Here is a 15549-nt window from a genome sequence, read left to right as displayed (position 1 = left end):
CCTCATTAGTTGTGGTTTAAGGCTGCGCATCGCGTTGCGTGTAGCCGGCAGCCTCCCCCTGCAGAAAAGCTAGCAGGGCAGTACCCGCCTCGGTAGACAGCCCCCTGGCCAGAGGGCCAGTCTCGAGAGGCAGCAATAGCTCGCATACCTCCCAGCCACGGAGTGCGGCAAGCAAAGACTCTAATTCTGACACAGCTGCAGCAACCCTGCCGTTGCAGTTACTGCTGGCATCTCGCAGGAGAAGGGCGATGCGACGAAATGGTCGGGAGCCGTCTCCACAACACGCCGTTTTGCTGCTACTGCTGCTGCCACTGCTATTGCTGCTGTCATTGCTACTGCTGCTGCTCTTACTTCCAGAGGACGTAGGCCGCAACAGCTGGAGAGCGACATCAATTTTCATACAGTCTAGCACATAATTGGCGTCAGCAGCAACAACCGTCCGCCGCAAGACGAGAGAGTTTGCTGCCGGAGCGTCGCCTGGTGCCGCTTGCCATGGACTGCAGCGCAGCAGCAAGCGCTGTAGCAGCAGCTGCTCTTGCTGCTGCTGCTGCCCTTGCTGATACCAGGCCTCCCTAGGACTGCTCTCAAGGGAGAGGGCCAGAGGCATACCCAAGGAGCTTCCTGCAGCGCAGCACCCACAGAAAACAGACACGGCTGCTCGTGCTGCAACGCTTTCTGCAGCAACAGCAGCAGCAGCAACTGCTGCTGCTGCCAGGGGCAGGTGGCACTCCCGCGCCGCATTTGCTGCTGCACTGGAGCGAAGAGGCATCAGCCGCACCTGCATCGTGCAGGGCGCTCACAAGCGCTCCACAGAGAGCGAGCATGCGAGCAGCTGAGGCACATTAGCACACGGCAAAAGAGAGCAACCCATGCGCATGGGCCAGAGGGTCGCAGGAAATGAAGGAAACAGCACAGAAAACGCGCAAGCCTGCAGGGATCCGACAATAAGGGCGACCTCTGCATGCTCAAGACGCCAGTGGACAGAGATAGCAGCAGATGCTGCTCTGCCAACTTCGCCTCTTCTTTCCCCTTTCGCGCTTTCTCACCCCGCCCTTCCCACTACCTACAGTGTGTTTCCCCTGCAGCACCTATTGGCAGCCGCTGCCGCGGCTGCTGCTGCTGAATCATCACGAAGAGCTGCTCAATCAGATCTTTCCGATCCCTGTGAACAGACAGCCATAACCCGCCGAATGCTACCCCACTGCAACAGCGCGCGTCAACCCAGATAAAGCAGCAGCAGCATGAAAAGGGAAACACACACCGAAAACACCAGGCCTCCCATGCAAGAAGGAAACGCACCTGAGAGCAGCAATCCAGCGCCGAAGTTCGAAGCGCCTCTGCACTTCCCACCAGCGGCTGCCGCACCAGCGCAGGGAACGCACACAAAGAACCTTGCTGCTGCAGCTGTTGCTGGAGGCGCCGCTAAATTCGTAGATGCTCTTCCCACCGTCAAGATTGTGGCAAGCGCTGCTGTTTCGATTAAGAGGGCCGTCCGTGATGCTTGCGCTTGCTGCCGGAGTAGCAGCAGCCACCCGCTTCTCCAGAGCGTCCTGTGCTGTAGGAGCCTCTGCTGCTGCTGCTGCTGCGGAGGGAGGTAGCAGCAGCAGCAACAGCGCTTCGGGAACAACAACTCTCCGTGCAACCCGGTCTGCGGCTGCTGTAACGGCAGACGCAGCCAGCGTTTCCTGCCGCAGAAGCTTCGGCTGGGGAGGGATGCTGCACGAGGGTTCCTGTGAAATGCATGCCGCTGCAGCAGCAGCTCCTGCTGCGAATGTTCCCGTCGGCGTCTTCTGCCGGCGCGGCTGCTGTGGCTGCTGCGGATGCCGCTGCAGCAGCAGCTGCTGCTGCCTGCTGCTCGCACTTTGCACGCTGCTGCCGCACGGCAGCAATTCTTCCAACGCGTCCTGAGGCAGCAAGGATTGTTCAGGCAGCGCGCAAAGTGCAGCGCCTGCGTGAAAAAGCAAGGCTTTCGCGGCACGCAAAGAGCAGGCAGCTCGTGATACTGCAGACAGCAGGCAAATGAGGCACGCAGGAGAACCCTCGCCGTGTCTGCTCGGCTTACCTCTGCTTCTTCGCCAATGCGCGAAGAGGAAGCAGACGGCAACACCAGGAGTTTGGGTGCGGCCTGTTTGCCTTTCAAAGCCGCTCCCGCTTTGCCTGTAGGGGAAGGCAGTTCCCACACTGCATGGCGAACAGCAGCGGCAGAACAAGGGGGCGCTGGCGTGAAAACGTCAGCCCTTGCGCGAGGAGGCGCTGCAGTGGAACGCTTCCGCGGTGTGGGGGATACAGAGGCACCGCGAAAAACCCTGAAGCAAGCCTCAAAAAACAGAGCTTCTGCACAAATACAAGAAGGAGTAGACTAGGCCATTATCAGGAGCAGCAGGGAGCGGGAATGTGTGGCAGCAGTAGCTGCCAGCGACATCTTGCATAGACGCATAAATCGACACCATGCAAGGTACTGCTGCAACGCACGCCGACCGGCAGCTAGAGCACTTTAAAATCACAGCGCCGCTGCAGGGGCAGCACAAACAGAAACGCAGCTGCAACTACACACATATATATATATATACACCACACGAAACAGAGGAAGCTGCCGGCAGGAGGGACGGCCGCTGCGACTCACCGCATGGCGCCGTCAGTGTTCGAAATACGCCATAGTAATGCAGCAACTTCCGCCTTCTGCTGAAGCTTTAAACACCTCTTCTGGAACTCCGCTTCCAATATAGCAGCTGCAACTTTACCGCTGCTGCTACATTGGAAGCTGTTGCTCCGGTCGCTCCTCTTGCTGTTGCTCTTGCTGCTCCACTGGTGCGGCTGCTCGTACTGCTGCTCGTGCTCCTGCCCGTGCTGCTGCTCTTGATGCTGCTCCTCCGAGAAATCCAGAAGGGAATACTCCGTTTCCAGCGCTACAGCCCTCAGATGCTGAATTAGCAGCGTTGTAGACATGGCAGACATGTCCCTCCACGCCGCTTGTCGCTGCGGCAACAAGCACAAGAAACGCCCAACTTCTCACTTTTAAGCGGTTACTGCGAAAAACAGTGGAAGCACCTAACACTCAAACATGAGCGACTGTCTGACAGAGCCTCTACAAGAAGAACCCCTGAAGGCAGCAGCAGAAGCTGCTGCTGCCGATAGAGCCGAGAGCTCACGATGCAGGCAACTGTTGCAGACGGCATGGAAACGCCACCGGCAGCAAGACAGAGCATTAGGACGGCCCATAGCTGTTGGTTTTGTTGCATTTCTGGAGAAGTGTACGCTGTTGTTGCTGCGTCTGCTGCTGCTGTATTTGCTGTAGCTGTTGGTGCAGTTTTAGCAGCCGCTGTTTCTGCCGCCGCTGTTGTTGCTGCATTTTCTGCCTTTGCATTTGCAGTGGCGACAGAGGCTAAGTGCTGCCAGCAGAAGGCAATAGCGTGTGTCAATTCGGCCTTCGCGCTGCGTGTGCCTCCGCTGCCGCTGCTGGTGACGGTCGTTTGCTGCTGCTGCTGCTGTTGTTGCTGCAACAATGCCCAGCTGCCTGAGGGGTGTGCTAGGCCCTGCTGCTGCAGCTCAGCTGCCAGGGAAGCTGCGAAAACACCGAGGGATGGAAGGATGCGCAAGGTAGGCGCACGCGAAGCTACACGGGAGTCCAACTCTACGCAGGCTGTCTCTGCTGGCAGCGCACAGCAGCAAAAAGACGCCTGCAGCAGCTGCAGCTGCACGAGAGCCGCTGCTGCAGTCACCAGGTGCTGCAAAGACAGCGCAGCAGCGGGGGGGCGCTCCCCCGCTGCTGCGGGAGCTGCCAGAGCTGCTGCAAAGTTTCTCAAAAGAGGAGGCGCCCAGAGGCCAGGGGTTGAGACTCTCCATTCCACCAGCACGCGAAGCAGCGTGAGCAAGTCGAAAAGTCGCCTTCGCGCGCAGCTCCGGCTCAAAAGGCTGCTATGCGTCTGCATCGCGTGCTGCTGCTGCAGCTGCTCGGGAAGGCGTGCAGCAGCGGCTGCAATAATCGCCGCGGCATATGGCGCGCCAGGCGCCCCCCGAACCGACACGCTGTACGAACAACAGAAGCAGCAGCAACAGGCAGCAGCAGCAGAGACTACATCTTCAGCAACCGCAGAACAAACCAGACGCCGCAGCAGCAGGAGCTACAAAAGCGCGAGTAGCAGCCATACGGCTGCAAGCTGCTGTGGCATTACAAGCTAACTCCTGAAACGCACGAAGAATAAACAGTCGAAGCAACTGCTGCGTCTCGAAGGCTACACTGGTCACTCTGCAAGAAGCGCAAGACTTTGGGAGCGGCCTGCACGGCAACGTCTGAAAAGTGAACCTCTCGGAGTGCTTCTCCTGTTGCTGTTTCTCTTGCTTCTCCTGTTGCTGTTTCTCTTGCTTCCCCTGATGCTGTTTCTCTTGCTTCCCCTGATGCTGTTTCTCTTGCTTCTCCTGTTGCTGTTTCGCTCGTTTCTAACCCAGCTGCTTTTCTTGCTTCTACTCGAGCTGATTCTGTAAATGCTGCTTCTCCCGAGAACGCCGCACCAGAGACGCGGAGCCTGCTTAAGGAGTGGAGAAGAAGCAGCAGCTGCGCTGGCCTTACGAATTCGAGGTGTTGAAGCAGCAGTTCGGGAAGAAGACGCATCAGCTGAGTGCAGACGTAGGGGAGCAGGGAGGGAGCAAAAGCGCAAATTAGGAGCGGCAGAAGCAGAAGCTGCGCCAGGTACGGGCGGGCATGGACGTGCAGAGAGTATAACACACACACGCATGCAACAAGAGTATATTTCGCCGCTGTAGCGAATCGCAAACAAAGTGAGAAGGCAGCAGCGGTAGCAGCCCAACAGGAAGGCGGTTATATTACCTCCGGATGCTGCAGACGTCCCTGTGCTGCAGCATGCAGCAGCACCATCAAGTCGGGTGCTTTGAGTTCATCTCGCTGCAGCAGCAGCAGCGCCTTCAGATCAGGGGCACGTAGCAGCTCTATTGCAGCCGCAAGTGCTGCCTCAGCTGCTTCTGCTGCAGTGCTGCCTGCAGAAGTGGCGAGAGCAGCTGCCGAGGCGGTTCTTGCAGCAGCTCCCACCACTGAAGTAAGCGTTCGTCGGCTGCCGCTGCTGCTGCTGATTCTGCCGCTGCTGCTCATACTTTTCCGCGTGCGCCTCAGCAGCAGCAAGGCACGCTCTAGAGCAGCTGCAATAAGCCAGAAGACAAAAGCCGCAGAGGGTTCTGCCCGACTGCTGCTCCACACAGACGGCATGCTGCGGAACCTGTGCGAGGCAGCTGTCACACACGTTGCTTCACCTGTTGCTCTCGGCAAACCTGCTTCCCTTGAGGCAATCGCATGCTCTGAGAAGGCTGCATGCGCTACCTCAGCAGCAACGGAGGAGCGTCGAAAGGGAGGGGCATCAAATGACGGCCGCTCTGGAGGCAGTTCATGCTGCTGCTGCTGCAGGCTTTGCTCCTGCAGCTTCTGCCTACCCTGTTGTTGTTGTTGTGGCTGCTGCTGTTGCTCACGCTCCGCTTGTGCTTCCGCTGTTTCAGGAAGATGCGGCAGCAAGCGCAAGAGCGCCGTCAAGGCTGTTGCTGCGTGCTTGCTGCTGCAACAGCCGAGCTGAGGCAGCAACAACCGCATGCACTGCCCTGTGAGATGCGCACAAAGCAGATGTACTGGGGCTTGTTGATAAACAGCATAGAGAGAAGCCTCCTGGAGTGCTACTGGAGGTGTTTCCCGTGCAATGTTTTGGCTGCTGTTGTCTCTGCGTAAGTTGTTGCTGCTTGATAATATAGTGTTGCTGCTTGATGCAGTGTTGCTGCTGAGTGAATTGTTGCTGCTGAGTGAATTGTTGCTGCTGAGTGAATTGTTGCTGCTGCGTGTATTGTTGCTGCTGAGTGTACTGTTGCTGCTGAGTGAATTGTTGCTGCTGCGTGTATTGTTGCTGCTGAGTGGGTTCCCTCCTAAGATGGCATGAATAGAGTGGGCAATAGCTGCAAGGTCGGCGCTGCGTGAGCATGCTCGAAGCTGTTGCATCTGAGGCAACGCGAAGAATGCTGCGCATGCATGCAGCGCTAAGCAGCAGAAAAGGGGCCCCGGCACAGACGCCCGGTGCTGCTGCTGCTGCGGCTGTTGCAGCTGCTGCTGCTGCTGCAGATTCCATTCTGCGAGAGCTGCTTTTGATGCTGCGGCAGCAAAAAGCTGGTGCCCTTGCTGCAGCAGGAGCAGCTGCTGTTGCTGCAGCTGTTGCTGCTGCTGTTGCTGCAGCTGTTGCTGCTTCTGCCGTTGACAGGCACGTGCAAGCGCTGCCAACGCAACTGCAAGAGAAGGACGGCCATAGGCACTGGGGGGAGCTTCAGAACCATCAATTGCATCCGCTGTCTTTGCAGTTGCTGGGAAGGAAGAAGAAGAAGCGGCCTGGGCTGCTGCTGCTGCTGTTGTTGCTGTTTTCGTTGCTGCTGTTGGTCTTGTTGCTCTTGTTGCTGCTGTTGTTGAGACGTGGTGCCGTGTTGCTGCAGTACACCCCAGGAAGCGGCGATCGATTCGCAGCCTTGGGGGTAAGCCTGCTGCTGGCGCTGCTGCTTTGGATGCAAGCCAAAGGGAATGCCTTGCAGCTGCAGCAACAGCAGCAGCAGATGCAGCAGCAACTGCAGTGGACGCTAGTGGAGAAGTCGAGGACATAGACGTCGAGAGGGCGCTCGGCACTGCGGATGCCAGTATCCCGCCTCGAGTCTGCCTCGCAGAAGTGACGAGCTTCAGCGTTTCATCGAAAGTATCAATAGAAGAAGAAGGAGCAGGAGGAGGAGGGGCAGGGGGAATGCAATGAAACGCAGCAGCAACTGTCGAGTCAGTCGGCAGGCTGCAACACAGAGCTGCGAGGTGGCGTTGGGTTAGACAATTCTCGCACACTGGGAGCTCAAAATGTTCCTACGCAGCTCAAAACGTTTCATGCAGCGTCACTCCAGACCGCTAAGCTGCAGTTTAGGAGGAAGGTGTCGTCTCTCCTCGCTGTTGTCAACAGGGGTCGATGGCGGGGAGGGGCGAGCCTTCAGGGAGGGGGGCCCCCCGCTGCAAGGGGGGGGCCCTTGCCTTGCCTTTCCAGCCGGCGGAGCGTTTCGCGGATGCATTGGGAAGGCGTTTTTTCGCAAAAAAGCAGTCATTTCGGGAAAAGGCGGTGGGTAAAGGGTGGTGCAACCAGTGGAAGCCACGCAAGGCGATCGCTGCTCCTGCTGTTGTTGCGTTGCCAGGCAGCGTATTTCTTGCCTTTCCTTTTACCCCGTTTTTTGAGCATCTCGCAGAGCGAGGGAGGTCTGTAGCAGTGCCATCAACGAAATGAAGACCAGGCTGGCCGTATGAGGGCTCACGCAGTGCACTCTCGAACGTAGTGGAAACACCACAAGGAAACCTACACTGCTTGGTAGCAACCTCACCTGCAGCGGCAGGTGGACCCTCGACGTTTGCGCTGCTCCTTCGCTTTCCCAGTCTGTCTCTCCTAAGGATCCATCAGGCTTCCTCTCTCTTCGGAGCGACCTTTTCTCCCTCGCGCTCTTTGTCTCCGTCTCTCGCTGCCTCCAGTAGGGATTCTTAAGGCTTTCGCATGCGTCGGCTGTTCTCCTGATACACCAGAAGCATCCGAAGATGGGGATCTTGGAGGTCCGCAAGCCCAGGCTGATGCATTCTGTCACCCATCTCCCTGCCCATGCGGCTGCCTTCCTCTTCCTGCTTTGTATACACACGCTTTGCAGAGGATGCCGTGTGGCGCATGTACCCTGGAAAGGCTTTCCGAAGAAAATGGCTTCGACACACACGCAGCATACACGTTTTTGTTGTTGTTTGTTGTCTCTTGCCCTATTCTCTCTCTGTTTCTCTTGCCCTCTTTCTCTCTGCTTCTTCATTTGTCGCTTTCAAAGCCTTCAGCAAACGTGCATACACGCTGTTGTTGCTTGGTGTCTCTTGCTGTCTTGTCTCTCTCTCTCTTTTTCTCCTTTTGATCTCTCTTCTCTCTGCATCTGTGGTTCTCTCTGCTGCATATGTCGCTCTGCATACTTTGCCGTTTCGGATTTCTCCGTTGCCTCGACGCGTCGCCACAGGTTGCCTTGTGTATATACGGCTGCGGCTCTGTCAACGGAACAGGCGTTCGTAGGATTTGTGCGCATGTGCGTGTGTATGTCTGTAGCTTTCTGCAGTCTTTCTAGCGGTTTCATGGCATGCGTATGTAGCGTCAGCAATCGATGGGGCCAGCGTCTTCTCCTCATGCGGGTTGATGCTGTCTTTTGTGTGCTCAGCGCATCAAAGAGATTGAGTTCGAGATTTCACGAACACAGAAAAATAAAGCAACGGAAGTACGTGACGTGGGGGGAGAAGGGAAAGGAAAGAGATAAACAACAGTGTAGCGCAGCTCCTGCGTTGCAGCACGTCACGTTCGGGGAAGAAAAAAGAGTCGTTTTTTGTGTAGGGATTACGAGGTCCAAGGGTCTGTACGCCTATATGTACAAAAATAGATGTATGCATGCATCTGTATGTATCTATATATGTATGTATACATGTGTATACATATATACGTACATATGTCTATATATATATATATGCATATATATATATTTATATATACATATATGGTGGCATATTTCATGTGCAGCACCACCTAGGCGGCCTGAAGGCCAAACTCGCTAGGCTTCGGTGAGCATACACACCCATACACATACATACCCATAAACATATATACCCATATACATACATATACCTATGCGTATATGCGTACGCACTTAAGTACATCCATACACATACACACACTTATGGTTCGATAGATGCGAGCCTTTGCGAGCTGCTGCGGCTTTGACCTCGCCGCTTGAAGACGCGCTAATTTGACGAGATCTACACGCGAAAGGGAGGCGTATAGATGCAGACATGGGGATGCGCGGAAACATATGGGGGCGTCTGGCGGTATGTCGTTCGTATTCTCAGGTCCGAGTTGATAGAGGGATCAAAAAGCACGGGAGGCGCCAAGGGAGAAGGTTTTGATGTTGCACGGCAGGGTGATGCACGCGTGTGTCTTATTGGATTTCCGTCTGTTGGCAAAAGCACTTTGATGAACTCTCTGACGGCAGAAGAAGCCGCAGAAGAAGGCCTTGCAAAAGAACGGAGTGCCGTAGGTAAGGGATGGCGTACAGGAAGCAGCAGCTCCACTGAAAATTCCCCTGACAGCCAGCGACGTTGCACGAAATTCTTGGGGGAGAGGCCTTTTCTGCATGCAGCCTTCTCTGTCCGTCTTTTGCGGGGGTTTGGTTGGGGGGGTGGAGCATACACCATGCAAAAATAGCTGAGCACTTTAAATCCTTTTGTGCGGGGAGAGCGTAGAATTCTTCAGCAAGATGGAAAGAGGTAGTGGGCTTTTCCAGCGCTCAGACTGCGGCGCTCAATCGACTTGTATTCCCCTTCTTTCTTTCGCCCTCTCGTTCTCTCTCTCTCGCTCGATGTGGGCACACGCAGGAGCCTACGAGTTCACCACGCTTACCTGCCAGCCGTCCGTCTTCTTCGTGGAGAACACAAAGATTCAGCTGTTGGACCTTCCTGGAATTATTGAAGGGGCGGCGGAGGGCAGGGGCAGAGGTAGACAGGTAGGAAAGGGCACAGACGCGTCATGGGAAGACTCTTTAAAAGACAGTCTTTTTTGCTGCGATGCTCGCCGCAGCTGTAATCCGATGAGCGGCTGCTGCTGTCCAACCTTCAAGCTTCTCCAGAGGCAGGCAGACGCAGAGCGGCTGCTGAAGGACTTTAATTTCGTCTTACGCGCTCTCCAAAAATAGCCGCAACCCTTAGGGAGATGTTTTTGTGTTTATGGGGTGTCAGGTGATTGCCGTTGCACACTCTTGCGATTTGGTCTTGATGGTTTTGGACAGCACGAAAGACGACACTCAGCAACGGCTCCTCACCAAGTAATGCAGCTTCTGCTGTTGGTGCTGCTGCAGCTTCTGCTGTTGGTGCTGCTGCAGCTTCTGCTGTTGGTGCTGCTGCAGCTTCTGCTGCTGAAACTGCACGCATGCATGGCTGCAGGAGGCTGCTTGGGGCTGCTGCTTAGGACTGCTGCTTACGGCTGCAGGCATCGCGTAGTCACGTAGGAGAGCAGCTCCATGGCTCGAACGGCAACATGGACAGCACTTCAGAACGCGGTGATGCTGTTGCTGTTGCTGCCTTGACTTGCAGGGAACTTGAAGCTGTTGGTATTCGGCTGAACAAGAAGCCCGCGAATGTGCGTCTTTTAGGATAGAATTGCGCGCTGTAGCGGTTTTGAGAGGCTTGCGTAAATGCTGTCCAAGTGGTTCAGGAGCGGCACTTGCGAGATTTCTCTTGGCGAATACAGCGTCGTGCTGTTGTGGGCTGCAGGTCAGCTTCAAGCCAAAGAAGGCAGGAGGCCTTACCGTCAACTTCATTGTACCGCAATCTGAGGTATGTCAGGAGGCTTTCAGAGTTGCTGCTCGAAAAAGGCTGCTGCTCGAAAAAATGCCGCTGCAAAAGCGTAGGCCTTTGGGAGTTTTCTTGCTGTCGTGGAAGCGGCTTCGTTTTAGGTGCCCTCAAGACGTCCGCTTCTTTCGGGTGTCTGTCGTGACCTTTTGCCGATGGTTTGGGGTTTAGAGATGCTTAGGCTGTGTTGTGCTATGAACTCGCCGGATGCAGCTGACGCAAAAGGCAGTGCAGCATATTCTGCACCAATACAAAATATTCAATGCAGACATCGTTGTGCGTGAGGACTGCAGTGTAAGGAAAGACCACAACGCAAGGCGTTAGCACTTACCCAAAACGCATTTATATATATATGTCTATGTATACTCTATGTACACATAGACATATATATCTATCCGGCATTCGAAGCTGCGTTTCTCTTCTTTTAAGGAGGGTCTTGAAGAAACCCTTTGCTGCGCGCGTTTCTTTAGACCGACGATTTCATTGACGTCATTGAGGGGAATAGGAAGTTCCTCAAGTGCATCTATGTCTACAATAAGGTTGACATGCTTTCGATCAAAGAAATTGATGAGATCGCCAGGCGGTGAGGTTTCCCCATTGTGGCGCTGGGTGTCCTGTTTACGGCTGAATACGCAGTCAACAGTGCTGCTTGCGGAAGGTGCTGTATGTGGGCGTCGAAAATGTTTGAAGTATAGGGGGCATGCGTGTGTGGTACGCTGTATATTCACACCGGAGGACCCCACTGGACACACACAAAACGTGCTTCCCTCCCTACAGGCAATTAAAGATTGCTTGAGACATCTCATCACACATTTTGGAGTAGCGTTTCAGCTTTTCAGGACGGGGGGAAGAGGAGAAGGGCAGAATCTGCCTTGGTGAAGGACGGCAGGGGCATTGCCGGCTTGGGTCTTGTTTGTGCGTAGCTGGTTGCTCAAAGCGTCAGTGCATGCATGCGAGCGCATATATTAGTAGGGTATGATAATTCATCAGAGCTTCTCCTTCCATTAAATCTGCGGGACCAGGAGTGTATTTGTGTGTGTGCGTGTATGTATGTATGTATGTGTGCGTATATATATACATATATATATATATATATATACATAGCTGGCTGTCTCCCTCACTCTGCATGTATGTGAGTTGTTGCATTTTTGTGTGTGAGTGATGGGAGGTTGTCTGTGTGTGATTTTTTGTGTTTTGGGGGGGTGTTGCTACGTGTGTGCAGACCGAACAGCGTTGTTGTCAGCAGCCAGGCTGGCTGGAATTTGGAACGGCTAAAGCGGCAGGTCTTCGACTCTTTGGAGGTTTGCAGAGTATACACAAAGAAAAAAGGACATTTACCAGACTTTGACGACCCTATAATCCTCACAGGCCAGCGTGGTAAACAGGAGACTTACTTCCCTAACCGGCAGCGACACCCTCACCCATCACCGCACCGTTAAGTGTCTTCAGGGCACACACGTGGAACGTGCTTCCTTCCCTAGCGAGAAGCAGACATTGATTGAGACATCGAGTCACGCATTTAAGAGTAGTGTTCCAGCATTGGGGGAAGTGGGGAGGGCCACTCTCATGAAGGACGGGAGACGCATTGCATTGCCTGCTTGGGTCTTGTTTAGTGCGTAGCTGGCTGCTCAAAGCGTCAATGCATGCGTGCGAGCGTACACCTTACGGGCAGATTGCTGTTTAGAGCTTCTCCTTAAAGCAGGCTTCGCATGCGTGCTAATATATATATATACATATGTGCATGCTTTTGCATGCCTGTCTGGGTATGTGACTTGCGAGTTGGGGTGTTTGTATGTGTATGTGCGTGTAGCTATATATTATATATGCGTATGCATATTATATGTATTCCTATTAATTATATATATGCACATGTATAGAGATTTGTTTATATGTCGATGTGTGGCTATGCAGGGCCCTGCACTGTTGGCAATGCAGTGTCGCTGATCCACAAAGTCAGTTTTTTTGCTCTTGTTGCTGGATTGCTGTTGAGGCTTGCGGGTGCTCCTGCAGCGCACTTCGGTTGCTCGCGCTGCGGGAAGGGCTGCTTCCGCTGCTGCTAGTGAGGTGCACGTTCGTAAAATGTAGCTCTGCGCTTTTGCATTTTAGGATTTACTGAAGGACTTCAAGTATGCATTTGTGTGGGGAGCCAGCGCCAAGCACCAGCCTCAGCATGTTGGACTCGGTACGTGTCATTCTTTAAATGTCTAGGCTGCCTCTTGAGCTGCGTTGCTGCTTGTAAGAATACTTTTACTGCCCGAGCTGCAGCCCGAGCTGCGAGCGTTCGAATGCGTGCGAGGTGCGCGTAGGGCACGAATTGGAGGACGAAGACGTCCTTCAAATAGTCAAGAAAATCTAGATAGCAGCCCACCCCCACACACGGATAAACCTCAAGCCAGCAACCCCACCCACCACGCAGAGAGGTTTGTAGCGGCAGCAAGTAGCAGGAGGCCCGCGTAGTGTCGCCTGCTAGAACCTTCACGGGATGCCTTTTAAACTATTCTTCAAACTTAAATACACCTCCCCCTCCCCTGGGGGCTTGTTAGCACTGTTTGTTGCACAGGGAGCGACAGGCTCCCACACTTTGCTACATCGAGCAGAGAACTCTCAGCAACGCAGCACTGCAATAAAAGCACCAGCTGCAGAAAAACCAAAGGCGCACGCGGCATAAGCAGCCTACGAAAGAGCACTGAGCGCGATAGCAAGTACAACGCTGCCGCTCGGGCAGCGCCAAGAGGACCTCCTGCATTCAGCATCTTCATCCACGCTGTGCACATGCGTGCCCGTCGAACTAAGTTCGCAAGCATCCATTCGCAACGGCACTGATAGAACTCTGCACGCTGACACCTTCCTACGTCCGCGCCTTGTATGTGCCGAATCCTGCAGGCTGCTCTTGCACTTTCTACCCTCCCGCGAAACGCAGTTACGTCTCTAGTCCTCCTCTGCGTTGGGGTCTCGCAAAATGATTTTCTGATGATAAACACACAGTTTAGAGCCACACAGTGTACGTACACATACACACATAGGCACAGACACATACACACAAAATACATACATACATACACCGAATGCATACATATACATACCCATACACACAGTACATTGACATATAGATATATATACATACATCATATTCACACAACACATCCACACAAAACAGCGATCCAAGCACGCTCGGCAGCCGCAGGATAAGATCAGCCTCCCCTCTGGCCTTTTTATCGAACTACGGTGATCACACGTTTAAACCGCTCACCCCCATCCCACCCCTGATGCAGCCACCATCAGCGGCATCAACTCACGGCCTCAGTGATGACGAGTTTGTAAAACGTTGCAGCGTCTCTGAGTCGATTCAGAATTTGATCTTTCGCTGCATCCGCATCCTCGCCAACGCCAAGCAACGTGTCGAACGTTGCCTCTTTGCAGACTGCCAAGATATCGCTCCGCGCCTCGTGATCAAGGAATCTGACAAGGACAAAACAAAAAAGCTGTGTCACCTAATGCTGCCGCTTCGCGCATCCGGCGCGAGACATCTTATGCAGAGAAGAGGCATCTAGAGAGAAAAGTAAGCCCGCAACATGTTTTTTCCCATGGAGTCCACACAAGAAGAAATAGCACGAAATGCCCTCGCGGTGCAGTTGTACGACGAAAAGATGCATGCAGTGGAGGGTGGCGAGAGGGATTGTGGCGACGCTTCTTACTCCCTTGCGTATTGTTTGCCAAAATGAAGAAATATCTCGGGCACGAATGCCAACTTTGGCTGTATGCGCACTTGAAGGAACGCCTGCAAATAAGCAGTTTCAAAGAAAGAGCCGACACAATGACGCCAGATGGATGAAGAAAGGTGTCCTTACGCCTGAAAAAAAAACTAGGCTCTAACAACAGCTGGCAGCCGATTGCAAAGTGTAGAATGGGATTTAAACGATGGCGAGCGAAGACTCCTGGAAAGAGTTTTAGTAGAAAAGGCATTTCAAAAACGAAGCGCGATACATGGACGGCGGTCTACCGTGTGCAAACACGCGTGTATTATGCACAAAAAGCATGTATACGTGTATCGATCAGTCTAGAAGTATTTTATATTTCCACAGCATCGAGTGGTCCGAATAAAACGCTCTTTTCGGAGCGTTGCTTTCGGCAAGAGGCCATGAAGGCGTCTGTCGGTGTTCAAGGAGAGAGGATCAACGCGGTTCATAGAGAGACATCCATTAAAAGGCTACACGTAAACATGCAGGAAAAAAGCGCTTTTTTCATTTAGACCGGAGGACCTGGATGTGTGGGGGTGTATATACATATATATATGTGTATAGCATAGTGTGTGTATATATATATATGGATGTGCGCGTAGCGCTATGTATATCGCTGAATGTATGGATGTATGTGTGTCTGTGTGCGTGTCTACGTGCTTCGATCTGCCGGCTGTCCTTCGTGGTGGCGGTACAGAGGAGCTTCTTCTTCACGGGCTGCACTCTGAAAAGAACGACTTGCGTTGTCACGGGATTAAAAAGGAAGAGTTCTCTGCTGCCAAAGAGATACGGCTGGACAGATCCTGAGGCGTGCAAGGGTGCAGACATTCACAGACACGCATGCACAGACACCCATACACATACACGAGGCCTCTTCGAAAGACTCCAGCAGGCACTTCTCTAGCAATCAAGGAGAAGGCTGGCATGCAGCTTGTGATAGTGCACCGGCTCCCTTAGGAAGTGCGCACGACGCACATGCCGAGGTAAGCGGAGGAAAGGGGATCCTTTGTAGGAAAGCGGTATCATGCATTACCATCTCCACGCTTCTTGAGAAGCGCCACGTGGCCTTCAGGCACGTGCTGCGAACAACTCCAAATTCCAAGGGAGAGTCCGCAAATGCCAGCAACAAACCGCGCATTGCGATTCTCTAGCAGTGAGAAGAGGCGCAGACGTCCAAGGGTGCCAGCAAACATCCCCGCAATGATGGCTGGGGCAGCTTAGGCAGAGGAGTGTGCTCTTGGAGGTAAAAATACAGCAGATATCTGATGAGCAGGGGAATATGGATCGGCAGGAGGCGCGTGCAAAAAAAAGCCATGCGAGAGGCTTCTGCTGACGCCCTCCTCTTGACGCTGCGCAGAGGAGGGAAAAGCACGCGGGTATTCGTAAGCCAAGGCACCA

At 53.7% G+C, this 15549-nt stretch overlaps 3 protein-coding genes across 3 annotated transcripts; 1 reads left to right on the top strand and 2 right to left on the bottom strand.

Moving 5' to 3' along the window:
• Positions 1–16: 16 nt before the first annotated feature.
• On the bottom strand, positions 17–6634 carry LOC113146810. Its single transcript, XM_026335248.1, has 12 exons — positions 6521–6634; positions 5902–6334; positions 5476–5676; positions 4826–5325; positions 4340–4678; positions 4194–4303; positions 3669–4026; positions 2843–2976; positions 2624–2749; positions 2077–2306; positions 1448–1948; positions 17–621 (listed from the first exon to the last, which is right to left on the bottom strand). The coding sequence occupies exons 1-12, from the start codon at positions 6632–6634 to the stop codon at positions 17–19; spliced, it is 3651 nt and encodes a 1216-aa protein (XP_026191033.1).
• Positions 6635–7591: 957 nt separating this feature from the next.
• LOC34621601 (developmentally-regulated G-protein 2) lies at positions 7592–12770 on the top strand. The gene is made up of 14 exons (XM_026335264.1): positions 7592–7606; positions 8239–8295; positions 8592–8632; positions 8918–9105; positions 9443–9570; positions 9803–9888; positions 10157–10202; positions 10337–10399; positions 10628–10708; positions 10885–10997; positions 11637–11791; positions 12326–12366; positions 12521–12596; positions 12721–12770. Exons 1-14 carry the CDS (start codon positions 7592–7594, stop codon positions 12768–12770), a joined length of 1140 nt encoding a protein of 379 aa, XP_026191049.1.
• A 572-nt stretch (positions 12771–13342) lies between these two features.
• Positions 13343–15289, bottom strand: LOC34621602. Its single transcript, XM_026335247.1, has 3 exons — positions 15185–15289; positions 13711–13905; positions 13343–13381 (listed from the first exon to the last, which is right to left on the bottom strand). The coding sequence occupies exons 1-3, from the start codon at positions 15287–15289 to the stop codon at positions 13343–13345; spliced, it is 339 nt and encodes a 112-aa protein (XP_026191032.1).
• Between the last annotated feature and the right edge of the window lie 260 nt (positions 15290–15549).

Source organism: Cyclospora cayetanensis, unplaced genomic scaffold (genome assembly GCF_002999335.1).
Source record: "Cyclospora cayetanensis isolate NF1_C8 unplaced genomic scaffold, CcayRef3 CcayRef3_contig_63, whole genome shotgun sequence".
Taxonomy (NCBI): domain Eukaryota; phylum Apicomplexa; class Conoidasida; order Eucoccidiorida; family Eimeriidae; genus Cyclospora; species Cyclospora cayetanensis.
Note: the sequence above shows the minus strand (reverse complement) of the source record. Positions and strands in the feature narration are given on the sequence as shown.

Coding starts and splice junctions, on each gene's coding strand:
- LOC113146810 (XM_026335248.1), bottom strand. CDS start 6,634: ATGTCCTCGACTTCTCCACTAGCGTCCACTGCAGTTGCTGCTGCATCT. Junction 5,326..5,475: donor AGCGGAAGCACAAGCGGAGC/GTGAGCAACAGC, acceptor CTGCTGAGGTAG/CGCATGCAGCCTTCTCAGAG. Junction 622..1,447: donor CGCTTGCCACAATCTTGACG/GTGGGAAGAGCA, acceptor GCTGCGCTGCAG/GAAGCTCCTTGGGTATGCCT.
- LOC34621601 (XM_026335264.1), top strand. Junction 10,400..10,627: donor TCATTGTACCGCAATCTGAG/GTATGTCAGGAG, acceptor CGCCGGATGCAG/CTGACGCAAAAGGCAGTGCA. Junction 10,709..10,884: donor TTGTGCGTGAGGACTGCAGT/GTAAGGAAAGAC, acceptor GCGTTTCTTTAG/ACCGACGATTTCATTGACGT.
- LOC34621602 (XM_026335247.1), bottom strand. CDS start 15,289: ATGCGCGGTTTGTTGCTGGCATTTGCGGACTCTCCCTTGGAATTTGGA. Junction 13,906..15,184: donor TCTCAAGAAGCGTGGAGATG/GTAATGCATGAT, acceptor CGGCAGCATTAG/GTGACACAGCTTTTTTGTTT. Junction 13,382..13,710: donor AACTCGTCATCACTGAGGCC/GTGAGTTGATGC, acceptor GTTTATCATCAG/AAAATCATTTTGCGAGACCC.